Source organism: Tarenaya hassleriana, unplaced genomic scaffold, assembly GCF_000463585.1.
Source record: "Tarenaya hassleriana unplaced genomic scaffold, ASM46358v1 Cleome8, whole genome shotgun sequence".
Classification (NCBI taxonomy): Eukaryota; Viridiplantae; Streptophyta; class Magnoliopsida; order Brassicales; family Cleomaceae; genus Tarenaya; species Tarenaya hassleriana.
Window position 1 is genome coordinate 2,781,948 of NW_010970490.1, and position 25,741 is coordinate 2,807,688.

General features: G+C 35.0%; 7 protein-coding genes and 1 non-coding gene across 8 annotated transcripts; 3 read left to right on the forward strand and 5 right to left on the reverse strand.

The window, feature by feature from the left end:
* The first annotated feature begins 2,404 nt into the window (after positions 1–2,404).
* On the forward strand, positions 2,405–2,476 carry TRNAK-UUU. Its single transcript has one exon. It is a non-coding gene; the product is annotated as a tRNA-Lys (tRNA).
* Positions 2,477–2,517: 41 nt separating this feature from the next.
* LOC104802645 lies at positions 2,518–5,626 on the forward strand. The gene is made up of 9 exons (XM_010526342.1): positions 2,518–2,940; positions 3,190–3,345; positions 3,840–3,908; positions 4,012–4,182; positions 4,557–4,700; positions 4,781–4,945; positions 5,038–5,103; positions 5,204–5,263; positions 5,407–5,626. Exons 1-9 carry the CDS (start codon positions 2,617–2,619, stop codon positions 5,449–5,451), a joined length of 1,200 nt encoding a protein of 399 aa, XP_010524644.1. The 5' UTR covers positions 2,518–2,616; the 3' UTR covers positions 5,452–5,626.
* A 547-nt stretch (positions 5,627–6,173) lies between these two features.
* On the forward strand, positions 6,174–7,362 carry LOC104802646 (uncharacterized protein At5g48480). The gene is made up of 2 exons (XM_010526344.2): positions 6,174–6,583; positions 6,902–7,362. The coding sequence occupies exons 1-2, from the start codon at positions 6,318–6,320 to the stop codon at positions 7,125–7,127; spliced, it is 492 nt and encodes a 163-aa protein (XP_010524646.1). The 5' UTR covers positions 6,174–6,317; the 3' UTR covers positions 7,128–7,362.
* A 1,304-nt stretch (positions 7,363–8,666) lies between these two features.
* Positions 8,667–9,303, reverse strand: LOC104802647 (pectinesterase inhibitor 2-like). The gene has a single exon (XM_010526345.2). It carries the CDS (start codon positions 9,229–9,231, stop codon positions 8,680–8,682), a length of 552 nt encoding a protein of 183 aa, XP_010524647.1. The 5' UTR covers positions 9,232–9,303; the 3' UTR covers positions 8,667–8,679.
* A 719-nt stretch (positions 9,304–10,022) lies between these two features.
* LOC104803096 (pectinesterase inhibitor 2-like) lies at positions 10,023–10,574 on the reverse strand. Its single transcript, XM_010526972.1, has one exon. The coding sequence runs from the start codon at positions 10,572–10,574 to the stop codon at positions 10,023–10,025; it is 552 nt and encodes a 183-aa protein (XP_010525274.1).
* A 1,363-nt stretch (positions 10,575–11,937) lies between these two features.
* On the reverse strand, positions 11,938–12,525 carry LOC104802648 (pectinesterase inhibitor 2-like). The gene has a single exon (XM_010526346.1). The coding sequence runs from the start codon at positions 12,511–12,513 to the stop codon at positions 11,980–11,982; it is 534 nt and encodes a 177-aa protein (XP_010524648.1). The 5' UTR covers positions 12,514–12,525; the 3' UTR covers positions 11,938–11,979.
* A 7,696-nt stretch (positions 12,526–20,221) lies between these two features.
* On the reverse strand, positions 20,222–20,964 carry LOC104802649 (pectinesterase inhibitor 1-like). The gene has a single exon (XM_010526347.2). It carries the CDS (start codon positions 20,931–20,933, stop codon positions 20,382–20,384), a length of 552 nt encoding a protein of 183 aa, XP_010524649.1. The 5' UTR covers positions 20,934–20,964; the 3' UTR covers positions 20,222–20,381.
* A 1,588-nt stretch (positions 20,965–22,552) lies between these two features.
* Positions 22,553–23,604, reverse strand: LOC104802650 (cysteine-rich repeat secretory protein 55). Its single transcript, XM_010526348.1, has one exon. The coding sequence runs from the start codon at positions 23,576–23,578 to the stop codon at positions 22,790–22,792; it is 789 nt and encodes a 262-aa protein (XP_010524650.1). The 5' UTR covers positions 23,579–23,604; the 3' UTR covers positions 22,553–22,789.
* Between the last annotated feature and the right edge of the window lie 2,137 nt (positions 23,605–25,741).

Below are 25,741 nucleotides of genomic sequence, written 5' to 3' on the forward strand. Positions count from 1 at the left end.
TTTAAAATTTATATTGATTTCAATTTTATTCGATTTTTATTTAGATACGGTTAAAATTCGTTTATATTAATAAAATATATATTTTTTTATTTTTTTCAGAGTGATTTAATCTAATAATCAAACTCTTTTTTCGACAAAGATTTGGATCTAATTCGTCGTCAAATTTGTTCTAACAATAGATAGAGGATAATCCAACCATTTTAAACCCAATTCTCTTTCTAATGCAGGCTTCACCAAACAATCAATAACTGTATTTTCTTCTCGATATATTTCTTGAATTTCACAAAACAATCGAGATATCTTTTGTTCTATCTTTTACGTTATTTTTACATTAAATCTATATATGACTAGAGTTCAATCAATTTGATATAAAAAAAAAGTTATATTCAATTGATTTTAAAATCATATTTATTTTTTATATAGTTATGCATCCTCTAAATTACATTGATTTGGTTTTCATTATCATTATTCGGGTTAAATTCGATTCAAATTATTTGTTTTTGTTCGATTATATAGCTGAAATCTACATGCATTTATTTCTCATTTTTTGTCGGGAGTCTATATTTTTAAACTATTTATCTCTTTTTAGAAAATTTATTATGCTTAATAGAAATATAATTTGTTTTAATTAATCATAAATTTTGATTTGTGGGGCAAGTGATGGATCCGAGGGCATGAAAAGATTAGGCAAAATAAGCACAAAGGTGGCCATGAGATAACCATCCATGTGACTTCCGGGACCAACCACCAGATTACTATACCTTTTTAGGCATGGCCCGATATCGAATTCCCCATATTTCATATCTTCTTTTTAAAAACAATATTACAAATAAGCAGTTTTAGAAATAGGGTTATTTTATTATAAAAAATGAAAATAAAATTTAAAACTCGGAGTATGCATGACTCTAATATAAAATATGATAACCAGTCTTATATATTTTTTTGTAATTTTTTAATATTCAGATTGGTTCATTAGATTTTCGGCCCAACTATATCTATTATGAATCGAAAAATAACTTTTTCTACAATTACATTGTATGTTTGAGATATGAGATAGATCATCCTTACTTTCTCAACTAGTTACATCACTCGATCTATTCCGTTTGAGTTATATATTTTTGTATTTAAACGTGCAATTTTTACTTTAGCTGTAAACAAATATTTTGGGTTTTGACTTGTATTCTTTTTAAATATGGTTTAGATAAATAAATATACTCATTTTCGGTTGAGAAAAATAGATGTTGAAGCAAAAAAAAAAAAATATGAATGTTGGAAACTTAAAGAAGAATAAGAAATTTCAGATTATGCAAGTTCTCTCAACAAAGCTTGCCAACGGTTGTCTTAATACGTGAGCTCATTTCAAATGTTCAAATATAATTTTTTCATGTACCACTATCAATAACTATTTACTTGTATCATTGTTTAAGTAACCAAAAAAATGTAATAATAAGAGAGTTTTTGGTTCTTATTTGTTCTTCATCATCTAATTCAGTTTCTATAGCAATAAGAGAGTGTACTATTTCTCTTTCCAATATATTTTTTTTAAAAATCATTTCAATTTTTGTTATTTTTTATTTTTTAAATACATAATTGGTTTTCAAACAACATTATATAAAAAATACATTGATATTGCTATTTTGACTTCAATGCATACCATTCTCCAACTGTGACCATGTGACCAGAAATTTAATCTTGGTCATATTGCTCATAACATTGAATTTATAAATTTTTTATCAAATAATTAATGAGATATATAAGATATGAACATAATGAATGAGTGTGTGATCATCATAAATTTAACGTTATGACCAAAATGATCAAGATTATATTTCTGGTCACATGGATCATAGAGTCACAGTTGGAGAATGATATATCTTGAAATGAAAATAGCAAAGTAAGGATATTTTTGATAATGTCTATTTTTAAACCGGATTTAATTCAAAATATAATTATATTTTTATTTTTTGTAGGGTTTTACTAGAAATAGACATTTGGGGAGAGGTCGAACACCAGTTGTCAAAAAAGCGAGAGACCAAAAAGAAGATAAAAAACGCATATGTGTGTGTGTATATATATGGAAGATGATAGTAAGATTGCCAGTAATTGATGCCAATATGAAGCGAATCCTTGCTGCGCTATTTCGCTCGCTCGTTCTCATTATCACACCATGCATCATAAATGAAACACATGACTATGCATGCTATACATGTACGCCGTCCATATCTTTTTTTTTAAAAATAGCTTATTGCAACTGTTATGCAATTTGCATCGGTTATTTTTAGGTTTTAAAAATTATATCGTTTGGATTTATTTCGAATTCAGTTTTTATTACAAAAATATTTATTTTGTGAAAAAATTTAGCAAGACCAGAATTTATTATGAAGAATGATTGATAAACACGTCTGCCTTCTTAGCTCAGCGGTAGAGCGCATGGCTTTTAACCATGTGGTCGTGGGTTCGATCCCCACAGACGGCGTTATTTTTTTCCCATTCATTAATTTTTTTTTGGTAATTTATCCGTTCTCAGTTCTCATCTCACCATCGTCGGCTTCCTTAGTCTCCCTCCGCTTAAACCCAAAACCTCACAATTCACAGTCCAATCGACAAATCAAAAGTATGCTACAGAGTATAAATCTCCAATTCTTTTCCTCCCCATCTCCACCAACAAAAGAATCTCTGGTTTCCCCTATAATTTTTTCCCTTCCTCTCCGCTCCTGTTCAATCCAAACAAACCGAGTCAAGAAGACAAAGCGTCTGGTTCGCTTTTGCGCCCCTTATGAAGTCGGTGGTGGATATTCTGAGGAAGAATTGTTCGAACGAGGCGGAATCCATCAGAGTAAATCTAATGTCGACGGCGATAAGCTCGACGAGGCCCAGTACCAGGCTCTCCTTAAAGGAGGTGAACAAGTCACCTCCGTTCTTGAAGAAATGATCACCCTCGTATGTCCTTTCACGCTTCAATCGGTTTTACTTCGTAATTTTTCATCTGGGTTTGTGTTTGTCTCGTTGCCTTTCGAACAAAATCTAGTTTGCATTAATTGGCATTTCATCGAACACCTGATAGGCAGTACGTTAGGTAATTTCCATGAACATTGGTTTCACCTTTCAGTTCTTGATATTATCATATAAGTGAGTCCACTTGTTTGTTGTTGTGTAATGATTATGTTTCAATGTTCCTTCCTCGTGTAGTTGGAAGATATGAACATGAATGAAGCGTCCGAGAATGTGGCAGTTGAATTGGCGGCACAAGGAGTTATAGGGAAAAGGGTTGATGAAATGGAGTCCGGATTTATGATGGCTCTTGATTACATGATCCAACTCGCGGAGAAAGACCAAGATGATAGGGTACTCTTTCGATTTCCCTGTTCTTCGACTTGTATCTGCATTTTCCCGGAAATTTCTCTGTGAATATACATCTCTGACTGTGAGTAGAAAAACCTGGACTGATTATGGATTTCCATGGGGAAAAAAAACAAGTGCACACTGAACATGTGGGATCCTTGTTATATTCCCTAGCTGAGTGAGTTTTACATTTGGTTCAGCTGGTTTGAAGTCCTTGGTTTCTTCACTGCAATTGCATGATCTTCTGCAGTTTTTATTTCAGGCTTAGCATGCATTATAATCAAATTAGTGTGAATTCGGCAGAATCGGCGCTGTCTTTGGGCTTAAATTTGTATATGTTCGATTGATTTCGAGGTTGTTACCTCTGTCATTTATGAGTTTCTTTGTGCAGACCTGCAAATGTTATTTCTTGTCTGATACTGTGGTTGTAATTTCAAAATGGGAACAAGAATCTAAGTTCTAAGTTCTTAACACTGGGTGGTACTGTGTGAGTTCAGCGGAAGTCGATACTAGAGGTTGTGAAGGAGACCGTGTTATCCCATCTTACGAGAAAATGCCCTCCTCATGTAAGTAAGAATTTAGCTAAGCATGTTCTTCATCGTCAAGATTGTTATGCAAATGCAACCTCTTTTTCATGGCTTTGATTTGCCTAAACTTTGCCGTTCTCAGGTACAAGTGATTGGTTTGCTCTGTAGAACCCCCGAGAAGGAAAGTAGACATGAGCTCTTGCGTCGGGTGGCTGCTGGTGGCGGTGCATTTGAAAGCGGCAATGGCACTAAACTTCACATACCCGGGGCAAATCTTAACGACATTGCCAACCAAGCTGATGACTTGCTAGAGGTTTGTATATACTAGCTAAGCTTGTTTATTTATGATGGGATAGTCATTTTTAGGGGTGACTTATTTGGTTAATAACCGAATAACCGAGCCAATTTGAACCGAATAACACAGACTGATACAAGAACCAAATGGATATGATTTCTCTAAAACAAAAAAAAAACGAACCCGAACTGAACTGGGTATAAAAAATTAATAGAAAAACTGAAAACTTCCTTGAAATGAGTTAGAACTGAAACCAAACCAAACCGAATTCAATATATAAACAGAATGTTTATAATTTTTCTATAAGCCAAATAACCTAACTGAAACTTGAATAAGCTGTCCCTAGTCATTTCAGAGAATGTAAGTAAACTTAAATGAAAGAACTTTTGCAGACGATGGAAACAAGGCCGGTTGTTCCAGATCGAAAGCTCCTTGCAAGGCTTGTTTTGATCAGAGAGGAAGCACGTAACATGATGGGAGGGGGTATACTCGACGAGAGAAACGACCGAGGTTTCTCTACTCTGCCCGAATCAGAGGTTCATGACCCTTTTCTTTTCTCCCATTCAGCTCTCTTGAAGAGGGTTAAAACATGAAACCTCCATGTTTACCGATGCAGGTGAATTTCTTGACCAAATTGGTGGCTCTTAAACCTGGAAAGACGGTACAGGAAATGATTAAAGACGTGATGCAAGGGAAGAACGAAGGTGCTGATGATGATCCTAGTAACGATGAGGAGGGTTCTTCTACTCGAGGAAGACGGCAAAGCGGAATAAACGGAAGAGTATGTTCCATCAGCTTGCACATAATTGTGTTGTAAAAACATTGGGGGCAGGATTATTTACTGATGATCGGCCTTTCTTGTATATGATCCAGGGAAGTGTTACTGGACGGAAACCACTTCCCGTTCGACCGGGAATGTTTCTGGAAACTGTCACAAAGGTAACATTTTAGATCGTTGTTATCACTCAATGGGCTTAAAGCCAATGTTCAAGATGGAATTTTTCCATCCGGGTTTGACGTTTTCACTTGAATTGATTAGGTATTGGGCGGTATATACTCGGGTAACGTCTCGGGCATCACAGCTCAGCATCTAGAATGGGTGAGTTCTTTGTAAAAAACCGTATATGGATCGTATCAAGAATGTATACTGAGTTCTTGTTGAAAAAACCGTATATGGATCGTATCGAGAATGTATTTCATGGAAAGTTTTTTTTGATTTGCCGTTCTATATTTTGCACGCAGGTTCACCAGAAGACGTTACAAGTTCTTGAAGAGATCGCGTTCTAGTTCCGTACTTGTCTTAGGTACTTCTTACATTTGGATCTTAAATGTTTTGATAAAATGTTAAAAAAAGGACAGAATACCATTGAAGACGAACAGAACGTTAAATGAGACCCATCAACATCTAATCAATTTTATGAAACCATGCACACAATATAGACCGTTTTCACGTCTCTATCAATATATGTATATATTATATATTATATATGCTTATATAATATGTTCATTGAGACCGATTTAAAATATGTGTGATTTGATTTAGATTGCTTTAATAGAAAGAGATATAAATACTTGTTGTCTATCAATAATTAATTTAAGAAACAAGATTAGAATAAATTTCCACAAAATTCATATAAACTTGATTAAATTTTTTTTATCTTGTTTATTAATAAACGGAAATAAATTAATGATTAATATACTCGACCGCAAAATGAATTAGGCCTACGGTACACCCATAATTAATCCCTTATCTATGTTTGTCTATTAAAATACTATTTTTAGTTTTATTTTTGGTCGGTCCATTTTTTAAATTGTATTGTGAAGACACGCGGAGGTGTGGTATGTAGCCCCAAAGGCTATGAAGAGCGACTGAAACGGCAACAGTGGCACAGATTCGTAAATAATTCAAAACTCAAGGGTGGTTTACGGACGCGAAATCTGTTGTTTACCAGTTTTAATTTTCACCAGGTTGCAAACGGTTCCCTTTCTCCGCTTCCATAAATATACACACAATCTCGCCAGTCACCAATTGCTTTGCCTCGCGTCTTCCCCCCTCTGCAACTTCCTTCTTTATCAATTTTTCTCTCTCCTAGGGTTTGAGCTCTTCCCTGTTCCTAGCACTTCCTCTGTCTTTTTCTTTTGTTGTCTCTGCAATGGCGCAAGAGGAGGGTGCTAATGGTGCTCCGACGAAGGAGATGGTGAATTTCTCGGCGTTCAAGCTGCAGTTGACGGTGGAGGCTCCCAAAGCCGCCGACGCGGTTCAGTTCTACAAGTCTGCGTTTGGTGCTGTGGAGATCGGCCGTTCTCTGCACCCTAAGCGCAAGGCAGACCAAGAGCTCCCTCACATCCTCTCGGCTGAGCTTCAACTCGCTGGCTTTACGTTCCTCGTTTCCGACGCCTCCGGTGACTCTGCTACTTTGTAAGTACATACCCTCTCTCTCTCTCTCTCTTTCTCCTCTGTCGTCTTGTTTTCCGTTCGTGTTCATGGTAGTTGAAGACTTGATTCCCTTGTTTCTCTTCTTTTTGCGTTTGTACATTTTCGGTTTCTCGTATAGATAGATCTGTGTTTCGCTCCTTGCGGTGAGTTTTTCTAGAAGTTTGAAATACATGCGACGGATACTGCTCGGCGATGATGATTTTGGTTTGTCTACGCGACGATTTTTCAACAACCTGCTGATTTAGTTAATTCGGTGAGTATGTTTGGTGTTGAGTGTGGACATCTTTTTACGTTGACCAGCGGGAAGACCGAGGGACACTCCATGGCGCTGTGCCTCGAGACCGAAGACGTGGAAGGCGCCGTCGCCAAAGCTGTTGCCGCCGGAGCTGTGAAGGACGGAGAAGTGGTTGAGGGAGAAGCCGGGGCGTGCTGCGGCGAAGGCGTCCAGGGAAAGGTCAAGGATCCGTACGGCTTTGCCTGGATCGTCTGCTCTCCGGCGAAGAAGGCCGAAACCGTGGAGGCCTAATCACCGTCCGATCCGATCTAACCGAAACCTATGACGATGATCTTGTTGCTTTTTTCAATGTAATCTATGTGGGACACAGCTCTAGTAAATGCCTCTAGTAACTCGGTGTTTTAGGCTAATTTCAGTATTTTGACAAAAATTACTCCATGGTGACACCTTTCGGATAGCGGGTGGAGATTTTACTCTAAATTTCTATGGTTTATTGCTGCTGGTTGTGTGATTTTACCGTTTTGCCCTTGATTTGCCCCTCAATTTTCAGATTCATGCGAGAAAACAGATGGCAGTATAGTCCTCCCACGATTTATTTAGTTTTTATTTTTGGTTGAAATGTTATGGGTGTTGTTGATAAGGCTTTTAAGGATGGTTCCAGTGGTATTTAACGCTTGCTTTGTTAAAAGGAAGTTTCGGTGATGTCGATGGGTTGGGCCAATCAGGAGTCGACACGCGAAAAGTGGTACGGAAGCCTAGCCAGGGTATCCGGTTTCGTCGTATCGGTAGGATATCCGCCCGGTTAATGTTATATGCTTGTTGTGGTCCCGAAGCCTTTTCGCTCGTATCGGGTTTCGTTGGGTCCTGCGCCTTTTTGACACGACCACATTGGGTTTACACAACCTTGTTCATCAGTAAACTTGCAGAATAGACTTGTATATCGGTACCATAAATCTCGTTTCACGAGCGATACTCGATAGTTCTTCAGCACAAGAGACAAGTGAATCCTACTTAAGCGGCAACGTGGTGGAAATGACCAAGATAATGCTACACACATTGAATAAATCTTCCATTTCCTTCGCGAACGAGGACAGATCGGGCGAGACATTAACCATATCTCCTCAGGACATATTCGCCTCGTTCATCACACCCGAGGCATTCGTGTTCAATGAATCCCCGTCTCCTCTCGCCAAAGACTTGGGGCACGTCTCAACCAGAAACAGCAAGTCCATAGTTCACTGAGCATGACTTGTAGTTGTAGACCAACTTCGAACGACGATCGGTTGCTTTCTCAATATTTGAACCGATTTGCTTCAGTGTTCTAGTTGCGCTTTGGCGTGCGGAACCGATGATGGGTTTGGCCAGGCGGGAAGATATGCTTTCGCTGTCTCGGTTTTTGGTTGTAAGAATTTTATGCAAAACCCGGGATTTATGTCTCGGTTTGATTTCGTTTTCCGAAACTTTGATGGTAAATCTTGCAGAGGAGACAACAAGAAAAAGTACAAGAGGAGCCAGCAGAAAATTGGTTTTTGAGGTTAGAAGCCATTCTTGAATCTTTAATTATTCTTGTATCTTTAATTATATGAAACTGAGTTGAAAAACGTATGCAAAGAGTGCACAAAATAATTATTCTATGTTTTATTATTCTTGAAATTGAAAATTTTGATTTTTTTTTCCTTATAAGGCTGATTTTTTTTACAGAATAAATCTTTTCATTTATTTAATAAAACACAACAGTCGTTTTTCCATCACGATTATAGTCATTTGTAATCATATATCGACATTAATAATTACTTTTTATTTATTTATAAAAAGGCCATAGATTTTGGTCCATCGAACCGGCTTATCCTATACATAGATCTAGACAGGCCCTTATAACGACCAATGCAACGGCAGACACATCCTCGAGATATTCGATTTCCTTCCGGACCGAGGACGGATCGGGCGAGACACTGGTCAAATCTCTTTTACACGTGTCTGATTCCATCTTCGCATCCGAGACTTTGACGCTCAATGCGTCTTTGTCGCCTGCCGGCAAAGCCTTGAGGGCATCGTCTAAAATCGTTTTAGCATCTTCGAAATTCTTCGAGCACGATGTATAGACCTTCTTCGAACGAGGATCGGACGCTTTCTGGGCGAGAGACTCGATCTGATTCCGTGTTCCCGAAGCAATATGGCGGGCGGAACTGATGGCGAGTTTGACGAGGCCGGGAAGATCCGCTTTTGCGGTGAAGAACTCGTAGCGAAACCTCGCATTATCCGACTCGAAGCAGATTGCTTTGATTTCGGGATCCGTAAGTTTCGTGTGGAATCTTGCGGACGAGGAGGAAGCAGCAAGAAGCAGAGACACTGCGAGAGGAACCAGAAGGAAACTGGTTTTGAGGTCAGAAGCCATGTGTTGTGTCTTAAATGTTTTGAACACTTGGGGGTTTGAAAGAGTTGGGAAATATGTATGTGTGTATATATAGGCTGGCACTATGCGTATTCAGTGTTATCCATTCCTTTAATATTCTTCTTACTCTTGTAACCGAAAATTCTGCATATTTTTCTTGGCAGACAGATTGACTTCATTCCTTTAGTGCTGTACGTAACGGGAGAATATATATATGATTCATTTCAAAAAATCATATATAATATCAGTTCTTTAAAAATTACCGAGTACATGACAATTTCATATAAAATTATAAATACGCGATTTATCTAAAAAAAAATTATCAAATTGCACCTCGACCGTTAACAACGTTAATTGAGATAACTGAGGTACAAAGAAATGCGTAATTTAATTGTGGTACAAAGACTGCCTCCGAATCTTGGAAGATATAGTTGGGTCCGATGAACTTCCAAGTTAATAAATTTTTTTTGATAATTTGAAAGTTCACCGGATCATCTATCCAGCTACATTTTTTCATTAGATCCGAAGGAACTGCTGTTGAAGTTGATTCTTTTCCTTTGAACAGATGATTTTGATTTCAGATTTTGAAGCGATAAATCTCGCATATGAGAATAATTGATTGATGATATAAATAGATACGTATGACTTCACATTCACATTTCTTCGGCAGATCGAAAGCTAAGGAATCATTTATAAATTTTTTTATGATAAACATTGTTTCACCGAAAGAGACACGGCAGATATTATTATTCCTTCAATACAACAAATCTTGCACGCTAAGAGGAGAAAAAACCCTACTTGGCCAACATGTTGGAAATGACCAAAGCAATGCTCGACACATTCTCAAGTTCTTCGATTCCCTTCAAGATCGACGATGGATCGGGTGAGACGTTAACCAAACCATCTTTGCACGAATCCACGTCCGCCATCGCAGCCGAGACTTTGATGTTCACGGTACCAGGGTTACTTCTAGTCAAAGCTTTCAGGGCGTCGTTTAAATTCGCTTTAGCACTGCCATAATTCTCTATGCATAAGCTGTAGTTCTCTTTTGAGTTAGGATCAGGCACTCTATCCAGGAGTGATATGATCTCTATGAGAGTACCTGAAGTTGTCTGACGTGCAGAATCGACGGTGAGTTTGACCAGGCCAGGAAGATCTGCTTGTGCGGTTCCGGGTTTTGATTTGAAGAACCTTTGGCAAAACCCGGGATTTTTCGCCTTTGAGCATATGGTTTGGATTTCGGATTTCGAAGTTTTGTTGGTAAATCTTGCGGACGCAGAGGCAAGAAGAAGCAAAAAAACTGCAAGAGGAACCATCAAAAATTTGATTTTGAGATTAGAAGCCATTTTCTTATGTCTTAACGATATAAAAAAAAAAATCAATGTTCAAAAGAGTAGAGAAATATGTGCAAATATATGTAGGCTAAACAATTTCACTGGTTCAATATGATCCATGCATGTATATAATTCTTTCTTATTATTCTAATTGAAAAATCATAATATTTTTCTTTAACCTATAGATTTCATTCCTTTACGGTGTCGCGACGGCAGAACCATAAAAAGAAAAATATCATTAGGTTACAAAATTTATCATGAATAATACTATCAAATCTGATTTTTCTCTTTTCATTTTTTGTTAATGACGTGGTAACTATAGACATATTTGACGTAAATATTGCTTTACTATTATTAACCCTAACAACCTTGTATAAATACTTCCATTATTGTTAATAACATTATTATTGAGAGTGCAATTTTATAATAACTTCTAGTAATTGACATGTTTACCTCATCAGTCTCGGTGGCCGAAGGAGAATATAATTCAATACTTTCGTCAAATATATATTTTTTTACATGACCTTTTCTCTTTCTAAATAGTGATACGGAATATCTTACAAATATAGTGCTAGATGCATATATACATTTATAATATTTTAGAGATATGATCATTTATATAAAGAGTAACTTTTATATTTAGTATATCGTTAATTTATTTATTAGTTTCAAACTCTAGTAGTAGAATTGCGTTCCTTTGATGAATGGATTAATCAATAAAGGCTTTATTTTAGGCTTTCTACCTAAGAAAAAAAGAACGTAGACATGTGTTAGCGACAGCGACCGACGGAAATTTGTCCGTCGAATTCCGTCGTAAATTATTAATTACGACGTTTCTTTTATAATTATAACGAATTTTTCCTGTCATAATCTCGAATGTTTCTTGTACTGTTTGCCTTTGAGCAGATGGTACCGATTTCGGGTTTCGAAACTTTCGTGATAAATCTTGCGGATGAAGAGATAACAAGTAGCAGAAAAATTATAAGAGGAGTCGACAGAAAATTGATTTTGAGGTTAGAAGCCATTTTTATCTTTTTTCTTCTTTTTGGATATTTTTGTTCAAATAGGATCAAATACTATTGAATATTTATAGTTATTGGTAAGTGTAAGATAGTCATTCGGTTCAGTTATTTCGAGTATTAATCGAACCAAATAAGTGTATTTTTATTCGGTTTGTTTATTTTTGAAATAACCGGTTGGTTATAAATGTTCAAAATCTGAAATATCTTATCTGAACTGAATCAATTAAAATTAAATAATCATTAATTTCTATCTTCTTTTTCACATCTTTTTTTTTTGTGTTTAGAAGAGACTTACGTTTTGATATGATGGATATTATTTTATTAAAATATATTCAATCGCAATTATGCGTCGAATACGACGAAAGCTTGGATGCAAACAAACATGAGAAAAACTCCTATTTGGGCAACATGTTGGAAACGACCAAAGCGATGCTCGACACATTCTCCAACTCTTCGATTCCCTTCACAAGCGAGGATGGATCGGGTGAGACACCGACCAAATCTCCCTTACATGTATCTGCTTCTGTCATTGCGGCCGAGACTTTGGCGTTCACGGTACCTGGATCGCCTCCGGCCAAAGCTTTGAAGGCATCGTCTAAATTCGTTGTAGCACTGTCATAATTCTCCAAGCATGAGGTGTAGACCTCCTTTGACTTAGGATCAGACGCTTGTTGGAGAAGTGATTCGATCTCCGCATGAGTCCCCGAAGCACTCTTACGTGCGGAATCGACAGTCAGTTTGGCTATGGCCGAAAGATCTGCTTGTGCGGTTTCGGGTTTTGATTTGAAGAACGTTTGGCAAAACTCGGAATTCTTTGCCTTTGAGCAGATGGTTTGGATTTCGGATTCCGAAATTTTGATGGTAAATCTTGCGGATGTAGAGGCAACAAGAAGCAGAAAAACTGCAACACAAGTCATCGAAAAATTCATTTTGAGGTTAGAAGCCATATTCTTATATCTTACTTATATGAAAACTCGAGTTTTGAAAGAGTAGAGAAATATGTATGAGGATTGCACTATTTATACACTTTTGCTATACATAATAGTATCCTAATTTCATGTTAACAATTGGTTTTAAAAAATAAAATATTTATAAAATTCGATTTGTTTAGAAAAAATTGAAAACTTCAAATATTTATTTGGATTTTTCTAAACAATTTCCACAACAGGATGCTTCAATATGCAATATTTTTTTGGCCTGTAGATTTCATTCTTTTACCGTGCTCCGACATAAAAAGGAGAATATCATAGTTTACATAATTTACTATGAATAATACAACGAATCTATTTTTTTTTTTGTTAATGACAGTGATAACTTCTAGTAATTGTCGTGGTTACCTCATCAGAATAACGAGATATCATGTCAGTCTCCGTGGCTAAATTTTTTCATTCCGTTAACGACATTAGTGATTGTGTTTTTTTTTTTTAAATGGTATATTTGTTTTGTATTTTGAAAATTATTTTTATATTTATTTGGTATTTTTAAAATTGTTTAGAAAAAATTGAAAAACTTCAAATATTTATTTAGATTTTCCTGTGTGGGCTATAAACAATTTCCACAACAGGATGCTTCAATATGCTCCATGTATTTCATACTTTTCTATTATTGTAATTGAAAAATTAGAATATTTTTTTTGGCCTGTAGATTTCATTCCTTTACATTGTTGCGACATAAAAAGAAGAATATATAAACTAATACAACGAATCTATTTTTTTTTTTGTTAATGACAGTGATAATTTCTAGTAATTGTCATGGTTACCTCATCAGAATATCGAGATATCATTAGGAAGAACAATCGTGTCTGGTGGCTCTGATAAGCAAATAACACACTCTTTTTCTGTTCGATTTTGGGTATAAATTATCCAATTTAGGGTTTCTTTCATTTAATCGGTTCATTGCACCGGTCTATTCCATACCAAATCATTTAACCAATTTTGTATACGTGTCAATTTATTCTGATGTGTAATCCGACGTAGCGAAGCTAAAAAATCTCCCATATGCCATGTTTGCACTTTTGAATGACACATCAACACATTTTGTCTAATTTGTTAATCGACAAAGAGTTCAGATATTTTTTTGTTTCATTAAAAAAGTTTGGTATTTATTTGACAAAAAAAAAGTTCAGTGTTTGTTTTGTCAAAATTGAAAAGTCCAGTGTTTTTTTTTTGATTATCCCTTCCATTAACGACATTAGTGATTGTGTTTTTTTTTAAATGGTATATTTGTTTTGTATTTTGAAAATTATTTTTATATTTATTGTGTATTTTGAAAATTTATTTATTTATTTGATATTTTTACTAGTTTATATATTTTCTGTGATTTTTTATCTTTTCAACAACTTTCATAATAGAATCAAATTTTAAAAACTTTATATTTGTTTTGAATCTAAATAATATATAATTTTAAATCGTATAAATAATCAATAAATTATCACAAAGACTATGCAGAAGGAGACTGTGTAATTCAATACTTTCGTCAAATATATCATTTTATTTACATTACCTTTTTTTTCTAAATAGTGATACGAAATATCTTAAGAAATATAGTGTATTATATATAAATATAATATCTTAGACCGTATAGTACCATACCTACATACAATCCTCAAATTTCTTTCATTCCGATGCGTTCGATTCATTCATGTATCTCTTTCGCATAGTGGTACTCGGAGAACTGCTCTTTGATAGTGCCATCTATAGTGACGAACACTCCCAACCCTCATTATAGTTCACGATATCACATTCATGGTAAATCTTGCGAGCGAGAAGATAATTAATGTCAGGAAAACTGCAAGAGGAGCCATCAAAAAAATGATTTTGAGGTTAGAAACCATTCTTATGTCTTAATTATTTGAAAACTCGAGTTTAGAAAAAAGATTGAGAAATGTGTCTGAGGCAGGCACAACCTTGCATAATCCATAAAATCCCGACACCTACAATGTTTTAATTGAATTGTATTAAACCGTTGTTTATATTTGCTGAAATTTTTATATACGTTTAATCAACATCATCACCACCATAATTATCACCCCGACTGAGACCGAGTAGAATTCGTAATCATTATCACTAATACCTACGTATCCTTGTGTTCGACCCTAGATACTGCGATTGACCCGTGCACTTGCGGTAGTTGAATCTAGGAAATAAAACAAGATTAGATCAACCCCCTAGATCGACATCAGTACATTAGAGGTAAGGGTTTTAGGCTTAGTAGGACGAAGAGGAGTACATGCATTGTGAATTTAGTGAAAAACGTTCTAGTAATGTGGGAGTTATCTTGCAAGGAGAATCAATACCTCAAAACCCGCATTTTAAATATCTTGGGTCAATCCTTCAAAAAGATGGAGGTTGCGACGAAGATGTTAGTCATAGAATAAAAGCGGGATGAATGAAATGGAGACAAGCCATGGGGGTTCTTTGTGATCATAAGGTTCCCCTACGATCGAAAGGAAACTTCTATCGTATCGCCATAAGAATTGCATTATTGTATGATAGCGAATGTTGGGCGGCGAAAGAGCAACATATGTCTAAAATGAGTGTGACCGAGATGAGGATGTTGAGATGGATATGCGGGCACACAAGGACTGATAGAATTAGAAATGAGATTATTAGAAAGAAAATAGGAGTAATAGGTATCGAAGAGAAGGTACGAGAGGGGCTTTAATATGGTTTGGACATGTACAACATAGGCCGATAGATACACCAGTTAGAAAAATAGAGAGTATATGTATAGGGGTGGGAAGGAAAAGAAGAGGTAGACCTAGACTTACTTGAGAGCATGTCATTAGAAACGATATGGAAGTGTTGCAGATTCTGAAAGGATTAACACGGGATCGAAATGAATGGAGAAGAAGGATTCATGCGGCCGACTCCGAATGAACTTGGGAATGAGGCGATGTTGTTGTTGTTGTTATGGATAAATCCAAATGTGTTTAAAATAAAGAAAATCGGCAGTTCGTTTCTTTTATTTTTTTCTCCATAACATTAGTAAATATAAATCATAGAGTAAATTTCTCATAAAAATACATTTGAGTCATAAAAACTCAAAAAAAGTAGATGATATTTTTAAATTTTGCAGGTTGATTTTTTGTTAATGAAACTTTAATTTAAGTTTACTCATATAGGTACATGTACAAAACTATGTGATTTTCTCAGTTTTTGTGATTCGTTTTAATATTTCTGTAATGAAATAGGAAGCTTAATTGAACATTTATGAAACATAAGTAATGTTTGTATTTTTTTCCATATTTTTCTTCTTTTTTTCCTTTTTGGTTATTTTTGTTCAACTAGGATTAAATAATATTGGGTACTTTTAGATATTGGTAAGCGTAAAGAATAAGTGTATTTTTGTTTGATTTGTTAACCGATTGGTTATAAATTTTCAAAAGATGAAATATCTAAACTGAATCATTAAGATTAATTTAATACTTGTATTCTTTTTATACCTTTTTTTGTTTGGATAAGATTTATGTTTTGATGATATGATAATTTTTTTTTTTATAATCGTGAATTTCACCACACTTTTGACCCAACTACATCTAAACATAACATATGTATTCATATATGTGTCAAGCATGCACACATACAAAAGGAAGAAGTTGCAAAACCTAATAAAATTTGGAGAATAACTAGAACAAATCTCATCAATACAAGAGTAACAAGATACGCTAAATATACGGAGGATATTCTATGCTAACACCTCCTTCAAGTTGATGAGGGCAAGTGATGTTTGTCGAGAAACCATGCAAACTCTTTCTTGCCCAAAGCCTTTGTAAAAATGTTGGCCAGTTGTTCTCGAGTAGACGTGACGAGTGGCGATGTTGCGTGATCCAAATGGTGTCGTAAGTAGTGACAATCGATTTCGATATGTTTTGTAAGTTTGTGATAAATAACATTGGATGCAATACGCAAAGCGGCTTGGTTGTCACAAAACAATTGCATAAGAGTCAAGTGATCAACACCGAGACACGAGAGAAGCCTCTTGATCCACAAGTTCACAAGTCATGACCTTCATACCTCGATACTCGGATTCGGCGAAGGAGAGTGAAGATATTGTCTACTTTTTGGTCTTCCACGAGATAAGAGAAAGATATAATTGAATGAACCAAATGCTCAACGATTTTCGCGTGTGAGGACAAGCCGCATAATCGGCATCACAACAATCACGCAACCGCAAATCGAACTCAGCTCGAAAAACAATACCCTTGGCTCGATTCGTGTTTCAAGAAATGAATCACGTGTAACACTGCGTTCCAATGATCTTGACGCAGTTGTTGCATGAATTGAGATAAGATATGAACACTGTATGAAATCTTAGGGTACGTGATGGTAAGATAAATAAGACGGTTGACCAGTTGTCGGTAATGTCCAGGATCAACAAACAAAGGACTGTGAGATAATGAAAGGCGATGGTTCTGCTCCAAGGGAAATAATGTAAGTTTTGCAACCGAGTAAGCCAACCTCAGAAAAAATATCGAGAACAGGCATCATAACAACTTATACAGAAAAAAGCGAGACTTTAGAAACGTCGGTCGACAAGACAATGAATCTTTTGAGGCTTCGTCTTGAGTGAGCACAAGGTCAGCCTCTTCAACAGAGGGAAGAGGAAGACGAGATAGCATATTCGAGCGAAAAATACCAAATTTGACATCATCGAGACCGATGAGGAGGAATTCGTACAATCTATCCTCTTTGACATTGTTTCTCCAATTTAGCTGCAAGATTGCGAGAGCAATGTCCACACTTACACACCTTGATTGTGTGAAGAACCACCACATCGTCCCATAGTTTGGTGAGCTTACCCAAGTATGATTCGACTAACAACCCTTGTTATCGACAATTTGCGAGAACACTGCGAAAACGCAAGAGCTGAGGAGCATTCATTATCCCAAAACACCGTTTGAGATAGTCCCATAAGTTCATAGAGAATTCTCGATGAAATACATCCGAATATAGGCTTGGTTCGAGTGTGTTCTTAATCTAAGACACAATTAATGAGAGAATTGTACGTTTCCCAATCTTCGTAATCGAGGGAGTCGAAATCAGTCTGCGGTATTTTGTCATCGATAAAGCCAAATTTCTTCCTTGATTTCAAAGCATGTCAAATATTGATTGTTCATTCCTCGTAATTATGTATCGTAGCAGAGGCTGCAAAAGAATGAGGCAGAGATTGTGTCTCGAACTCAAATCGAACGAGGCGATAATCTTTCTAGGTGTTGCAGGTAATAATGTCTTAGTCACCAAAGACATCACCAGATTGGTGGATTCGAGGGGTGTCGAGGCGAAAGTATCGTCGTGTTCAGTGGGCCTGAGAAATTTAGTAGGTTTCGGGTTCTAAATACCATAACAAATCGAGAGTTCGGGAAAACGTGTGTATTCACATGTGTTGATCGTGTATACATACAAAACGAAGAAGCTGCAAAACCTAGTAAAATATGGAGAATATCTAGAACAAATCTCATTAACACAAGAGCAACAAGATACGCTAAATATACAGATGATATTCTCCGCTAATAAGGTGAATGTCTTTTTCTATGCTTGGATTTGAATCCGAGAATAACAGCATGTCTTGCATGTTCTCTTACCTTTAGATCACCCAAACTTAATATGATAAATATTATGTTATAAAGGATATTCAATATCAATTATGTCTTGGGCAACATGTAAACAAACAGGAGAGAAAAAATCCTACTTGGACAACGCATAACAAATGACCAAAGCAATGCTGGACGTGTTCTCAAGGTTTTCGATTCCCTTTACGACTGAGGATGGATCGGGTGAGACTCCGTCCAAATTTTCTTTGCATGTATCTGCTTTTGCCACTGCGACCAAGACATTGATGCCCATGGTACGTACCTAGGTCGCCTCCGGCCAAAGATTTGAGGGCTTCGTCTAGATTTGACGTAGCGCTGTCATAATTCTCTGAGCATGAGGTGTAGACCTCTTTTGACTTAGAATCAAACGCTTTCTGTAGAAGTGACCGGATCTCTGTGAGAGTCTCCGAAGCCCTCTGACGTGAGGATTCGACGGCGAGTTTGGCCGAGGTAGGAAGATCTGCTTGTGCTGTTTAGGATTTTGCTTTGAAGAATGCCTGGCAAACCCGGGATTCTTCGCCTTTAAGCAGATGGTTCGTACTTCGGGTTCCAAACTTTGGATTATAAATCTTGCGGATGCAGAAGAACAAGAAGGAGAAAAACTGCAACATGAGCCAACATAAATTGGTTTTGGGGATGGAAGCCATTCTTATATATCCTTTTTTATATTGAATTGCTCGAGTTTTGAAAGAGATGAGAAATATGTATGAAGAAATGCATTTTTTTTTATAGATTTCTTATATACATACTGCCATTCAATGCATGGGTTCAAAATCTTATTATTCTTGTAATCGAAAAAATCTGAATGGTCTTCTAATTAACTTGTTGATTTGGTTCCTTTTCAGTTGCAATAGGAAAATCATAAAAAGCAAAATATATCCAAAATAGATTATAGAATCTATGATTCATTAGGAAGCCTTTATTACAAATGAAAATACATAGAGCCATGATTTCTTTTTTTTTTTCTCTCCATAAATTATTAAATATATATATTCGAAAAAGGGAAAAATCCGCGTAAAATATATTATCAAGTTGTAAAAGATTTCCTCTCTATATATATATATATGAATTCCTATGAGATTTTCTTTATAAAAGGAGGAGTAACCATAACTGAATAATGGTCGAATATTGAGTTTATATAGTGTAATCTCGTATTTAATATTTTTTAATTTATTAATGAAATTAAAATTAAGTTTAAATAACAGATAGTACGAAATAAATGTGTTCACTCCATTTTCAAAATACCATGACGATATCATAAAAGTAACATAGAGGATCTATGTATAGACTCCAATAGCGAGATCAGGGCTCACCAATTTAGTTCAGAACCGGATAAATGAAACCATCCGAAACGAATATTATATAACCGTAATCAAACCAAATCCGATATTATAACAGAATTGGTTATGATTTTTTTTTCTACAATTAAAAAAATCGAACTCGAATAAAATAAAAAATAACCAAAAACTCAAAAAATTCTTTAAAAATTTAAAATACTTATCAATAAAAACAGACCGAATCAAAACCGATTCGATATAGAATCGAACCAAATTCAAGATAAAAACCGAATGATTATAGTTTTTAAAAATGATGTAATTGAATCTCTCATGCCAGGTCCGAAATCCGAAATGGCAACCCGTAAGTTGTACTACTGCTACTATCCATTCAGAGTCTCGATAGACATTTTCAACTGACGAATCTCTGTGGTCGAATTGTTGGGATCATGCGAGCTCATCTAATTTCTCCGAAAAAAATCCCAAATTGATGTTATTTTAGATTTTTAATTAATTTTTTAAAATAATTTCTAATTTCATACTTGATTAAAACTGACCAATTCCAATAAGCTTAATGAATATTAATTATATTTCATCTATTAAACAAGGGTATATATGTCTTTTTTATAATTTTTTTAAAATTGGAAAAAAAATGAAATTATTATGAAATGGAGGGAGTAACATATAAACACGATTTTATCAACAATGCCACTAATGGTAATACGAGAATAAATGAGCATTATATGACTTCACGTTCATGTTTCTTCCACGGCCATAGGCACATTGAGAGCTATACAAATTTATGATGCAATCAATGTGTTGATCATTTCACCATCAGTTGTATATTCTCTTTCACTTTTTTGATTCAAAAGAGAATTATGTTTTGATATGATAAATTATGGTTTTATTAAAGATATTCAATAGGTGAATTCTATTTGGGCAACATGTTGGAAATGACCAAAGCAATGCTCGACACATTCTCAAGGTTTTCGATTCCCTTCACGACCGAGGATGGATCGGGTGAGACACCGACCAAATCTCTTTTGCATGTATCTGCGTCTGTCATTGCGGCCGAGACTTTGATGTTCACGGTACCTGGGTCGCCTCCGACCAAAGCTTTGAGGGCATCACCTAAATTCGTTGTAGCACTGTCATAATTCTCGGAGCATGAGGTGTAGACCTCCTTTGACTTAGGATCAGAAGCTTGTTGGAGAAGTGATTCGATCTCCGCAAGAGTCATCGAAGCACTCTTACGTGCGGAATCGACAGTGAGTTTGGCCAAGGCCGGAAGGTCTGCTTGTACGGTTTCGGGTTTTGATTTCAAGAATGTTTGGCAGAACTCGGGATTCTTTGCCTTTGAGCAGATTGTTTGGATTTCGGATTCCGAAATTTTGATGGAAAATCTTGCGGATGCAGAGGCAATAAGAAGCAGAAAAACTGCAACAGAAACCATCAAAAAATTGATTTTGAAGTTAGAAGCCATATTCTTATCTTATATTTTACTTGTATGAAAATTCGAGTTTTGAAAGAGATGAGAAATATGTATGAAGAGCACACTATTTATAGATAATATTGTCATTCCTATTGATATGAGTGCTAAAACAATCTCTACAATACAATAGGGTGATAGTGGATGATCAATGCATTATTATTATTTTTACCCTTTGTGATTGAAAAATCTGAATGTTTTTGTAGCATGTTGATTTCATTCTTTAAATGCTACAATAGAAAAATCATAAAAAGCATATAATATCCCATAGATTATTGAATCTATGGTTCATTAGGGAATGTCTTTATTGTTGTGCATAAAATCTGTAAAAGATTTCCAAATAAATATATGAATTCTTAGGAGATTTCTTTACGAAAAAGAGAAGAAGCTATATTAACTAAATAATGGTCGAATATTCAGTATAGTAAAGAAGATTATTATGAATTTAGAAGACAATAGGTGGTAAATATATGGATATTTTATCTAAAGAAATAAATAAATTTAAAAAATTCCATAAAAAACCTAAAATTCTAAAAGACTGCAAAATATTTTTTTCAATATAAACTAACTTTTTTATGTTTCAATATAAATATACGAACTTCTAAATTGTTATTAAATTTCCAAATTTCTCTCGAAGTAAACTATATATTGATTTCCAACAAAAATTTCAAAATATTTCAATAGAGTGGAATTCAATAATTTTTTGAAAATTCTTGAAGAAATGAATATATTTATCTAGGAATTTTAACAATTTTATAGAAATTTTTCAAAATCAAAATATGTATCATATATTGTTGGTATTTTAGAGTAAACGGTTGAATATTGGTTATAATCTCACATGGGATTGATGATACACGTGTATTACGAGTATGGTGGAGGAGTAAAATGCTTGTAAAAGACGTATCGTGAACTGGTTTAAAGTGTTATGATTCGTGAAAAAGGTTACGTTCGGTTTAGAACGTGAAAAGTTATCTTAGAAAAAATAGAAGGGCGGCTCAAAAATGTGGACGGACAGCCTATTTTTTCTGAGGGATGAAGCTCGAATAAACGGGCGGTAGCCCTAATAAACGGGCGGATAGCTCGTTTTTTCTGAGCGGCTGTTTGAGCGAAAAGTCGCGACCGATCGGCAAAAACTTTCTAGTTTTCATATCTTTTCGATGTGTTGGTGTTTATAAATACATTAGAAGTCATATAACACGAAATAGAAGAGAAAAACATGGATTTATGATAAGATCTAAGCGATTTTATGAGAGATTTGAGTGTGTTCTTGTGGTTAGTTTCTGCAGAAAACTATCACAAGGGTTTCTTTGTTTTCGGATAAACAAGGTTCTATTGATGATTATCGGAAGGATAAACCGAAATCAGTGTCGCTTCATTGTATCTCAAAAGTGTATTCCTATAATCTCATTTACCCGTTAAGGATGGAATAACGCTTTTAACAAAGTGTTCGTCACGCCTTGAAGTCATATCTGGTTTCTTACTGTTTCATACGTGAAGACGGGATTATTAGATCAGATCGAAGTCGTCATCTTACCGGGTACGTATATGAGTGTTTTCATATTATTGATTTTTTCTTCTACAATCTAAAAGCGTTAAATATGTACATTGATATCGACAAGTATGATGTTGTTTCCATTTTATTCTTTATTTTTATCCAACATATGTGTATATATATAGCCTTGCATCAAATCACACATGCGAAATCCAAACCAGACATGAAGAAATAAAAAAGGAAACTGTTTCCCAACAATTGTACAGAGATAGATCTTGTAAGAAACTTATTCTTGTCCTCTCCAAAGTCCAAACCCAAGCAACATGAGACTATGGTTTCTTCACCCCCAAAAAAAAAACTAAGGATAGAGCTGAACCGAATGGGTAGAACCCGCACTGGCGGCGGCTTTAGCCGAATCGAGAGGGAAGTAAAAAGGGTAAAACTCGTATCGAACGTAGCAGCTGCTGTACAAAACCCTACACCCCTTCTTGCCGTGGCAGGCGTACATGAAGTTCCTCACAGCGATCGCGAAGCACTGAGCGCAGTCCAGTTCCGACAGATCTCTCGTACACTGAACCAGTCCGTACAGCGTCACGAATGGCGTCAGATCGGTTTTGTCTTTGCCTAAACCTTTGCTCCCGGCCGAGACAGCCTCGGCCCGGACTCGGTCGAACAAAGTTGCAAGCACTTTGTCGAACGTTTCGGGGTCGGTTTCAGTCACGTTAGCGACGTTGTAGTATATAAGACCGGCACCCGCGTCGAGTTTTCCGACGAAATTCTCTTTGCTGTACCTCAAGAAACAGAAATCGTAGAGAATCCTCGAATCTGATTGGTTCGGACAGCTTTCTCGGATCTTCCTGGCGGCGTCTTGTACGCAACTCGAGCAGTCTGTCCTGCTGATATCTCCGCGGCATTGCGCGAGACCGTAGACTTTGTCTTGGTTCTGACCGGAGGAAGAGACGGTGAAGAAACCCTTTGAAGGAGTTTCAGAGACCAATGTAACGAGAAGTGAATCGATGTTCATGGAAACTCGACTGTTTCTTGTAAAGTTCGAATCTTTGTTGCAGAGTTCCCATATGGAGTCTGCTGCTTCGCAGTTGCAGACAAGGAACAAGACAAGAAGAATGTACAACAACAATGTCTTCATGTTCTTTTCTTTTTGTGTGTGTGGAATTTCTGCTTTGCCCATTAGATAAGAGTCCAATTATATAACCGATTGGTTGAAGAAAACCTCTTTTTTTATATAAAAAAAAATACAAAGAAAAGTAGGGAAATACAAAAACATGTGATTTTCTGATCAAGTTGGTCAAAAGGCACATTGGTGGAAATTGGTCAAAGACTTGTCTTTAAAATTTTGGATAAAAATTGAAATTTTGATAAAAATGAACTAAAAAAAAACAAAGTGAAATCTAAATCTCTATATGTATAAAACAGTCTACAGTGTATTATTCAGAAATAATAATATCTAAGATACAATAATATATATTGGTTTGAGTTATAAGCAAAATATTTCAAGAGTATTCAAACCTTTTTATTCAACGTTCAAATCAAATCAGTATACTTGAAACTGATTTTTTTTTTTTTTTATAAAAAAAATTGTGAATAACAGATTTGTGGAAGTGGAAGATTCCATGGAGCAGAAATCTTTGACCATAGAGAAGAAAGTGGAACTAGCGAGACATCATCGGCTTTCATTATTCAGTCTTCTCGAAGGTCAACGCTTACAATGTAATGTCCACTTCCCTCTTTCTTCCTACCAAAGTCTTCTTCCATGTTAATAATTGCATCCCTTATCATTTGGTGTACAATTATTTGTATAGATCGATAATCAATTAAGTTACTATTAGGTTATCACTTTGTTATTAGCCGATTAATTAAACCGAATCAAATCGAATAAGATATAATTATAATTAAACTGAATCCAATATTAAAATCAAATGGTTATAATTTCTATAAATCCGAAAAAACTGAAACCGATGATAACCGATTAAAAAAATAATCGAAAAAATCTATATTTTTTTTTTTTGAAAAATAAGCCTTTTACAACAAAAAAACTAAAAATTAACCTAACCAAATTTTATATAAAAACCAAATGTTTCTAATTTTTCTTTAACCGAAATAATCGAATTCGAATATAACTGAACCGAATCCAAACCGAAACTTTAATTGGCCGCCTAGTTAGTACAAATAAAAATCTTGTATTAAAAAAACAAGTCCTGAAAGGTGATTGCTTTTATAAAAAAAAAATTATGTTGATTGTAACGTGGAATTTAAATCCTGAATATAATTTTTGTATAAGTACGAATTAAACGAAAAGAATAAATATAAAATCGTAAATATATAATTCCGGTGTTGGGTCTAGAAGTTGGAACAAATCGTTTTAGGTATTTTTTTTTTGAAGTTTCAAACACCGACAAACCTTCTAGGTCTAAATACGGACAAATCAATTTTATGAGAAAAACAAAACTTTGAGAATATGTCAGAATAGGAATAGTACATTTGATCTAGGGACCATATATGATCATAATTCATAACCATAAATTTATAAAATTTTAATTATTCTAATTATAATATTGTCCATTAAAAAAATCACAATAATCACTATATTTAATATATAAATTTTGAACCCTGAAGATGTGGTGTAGAAACAAATTATATGAGCATGATGATTTTGATTCTACTGATAGTATAATTTAAGAATTCTATCGAAAACCTTATAACGAGAATTCAATAAAATACCCAATCGGAGATGACATAATTTAATTACAATAAAATTATCTTTCGATTTATGATAAATATAGTTAGGTCGAAGATTCTGAATAACAAAAAAAAAATAATTCAGTGACAAAAATGGATTCCAAATGCAAAGGTGGTACCACTGTTGATGCAGTGGAAGAACAATGACCACGTAACTCTCTCTCTCTCTCTCTCTCTCTCTCTCTCTCTCTCTCTCTCTCTCTCTCTCTCTCTCTCTCTCTCTCTCTCTCTACCAAGACTGCTTTGTGAATTAAAAAAAAAAATTAACGATTTGGGATAACTACGACACAAAATAGTTAATGTTAGTGGAATGGATTACTTTTTTTTGAAAATTCTAAACAAATACAGAATTTATTAAAACTAAAGAAAAAATATATAAATTTATAATAGCCTAGAAAACGTAAATTTGTAATATTATTTTAAATTTCTACGGTTTGCAAGTTTTTTATATAATTATTAGATAAAAATATATCAAATCATTAATTAAAAATTAAAAAAACGAAAAATCATATATATATATATATATATATATATATATATATATATATATAAT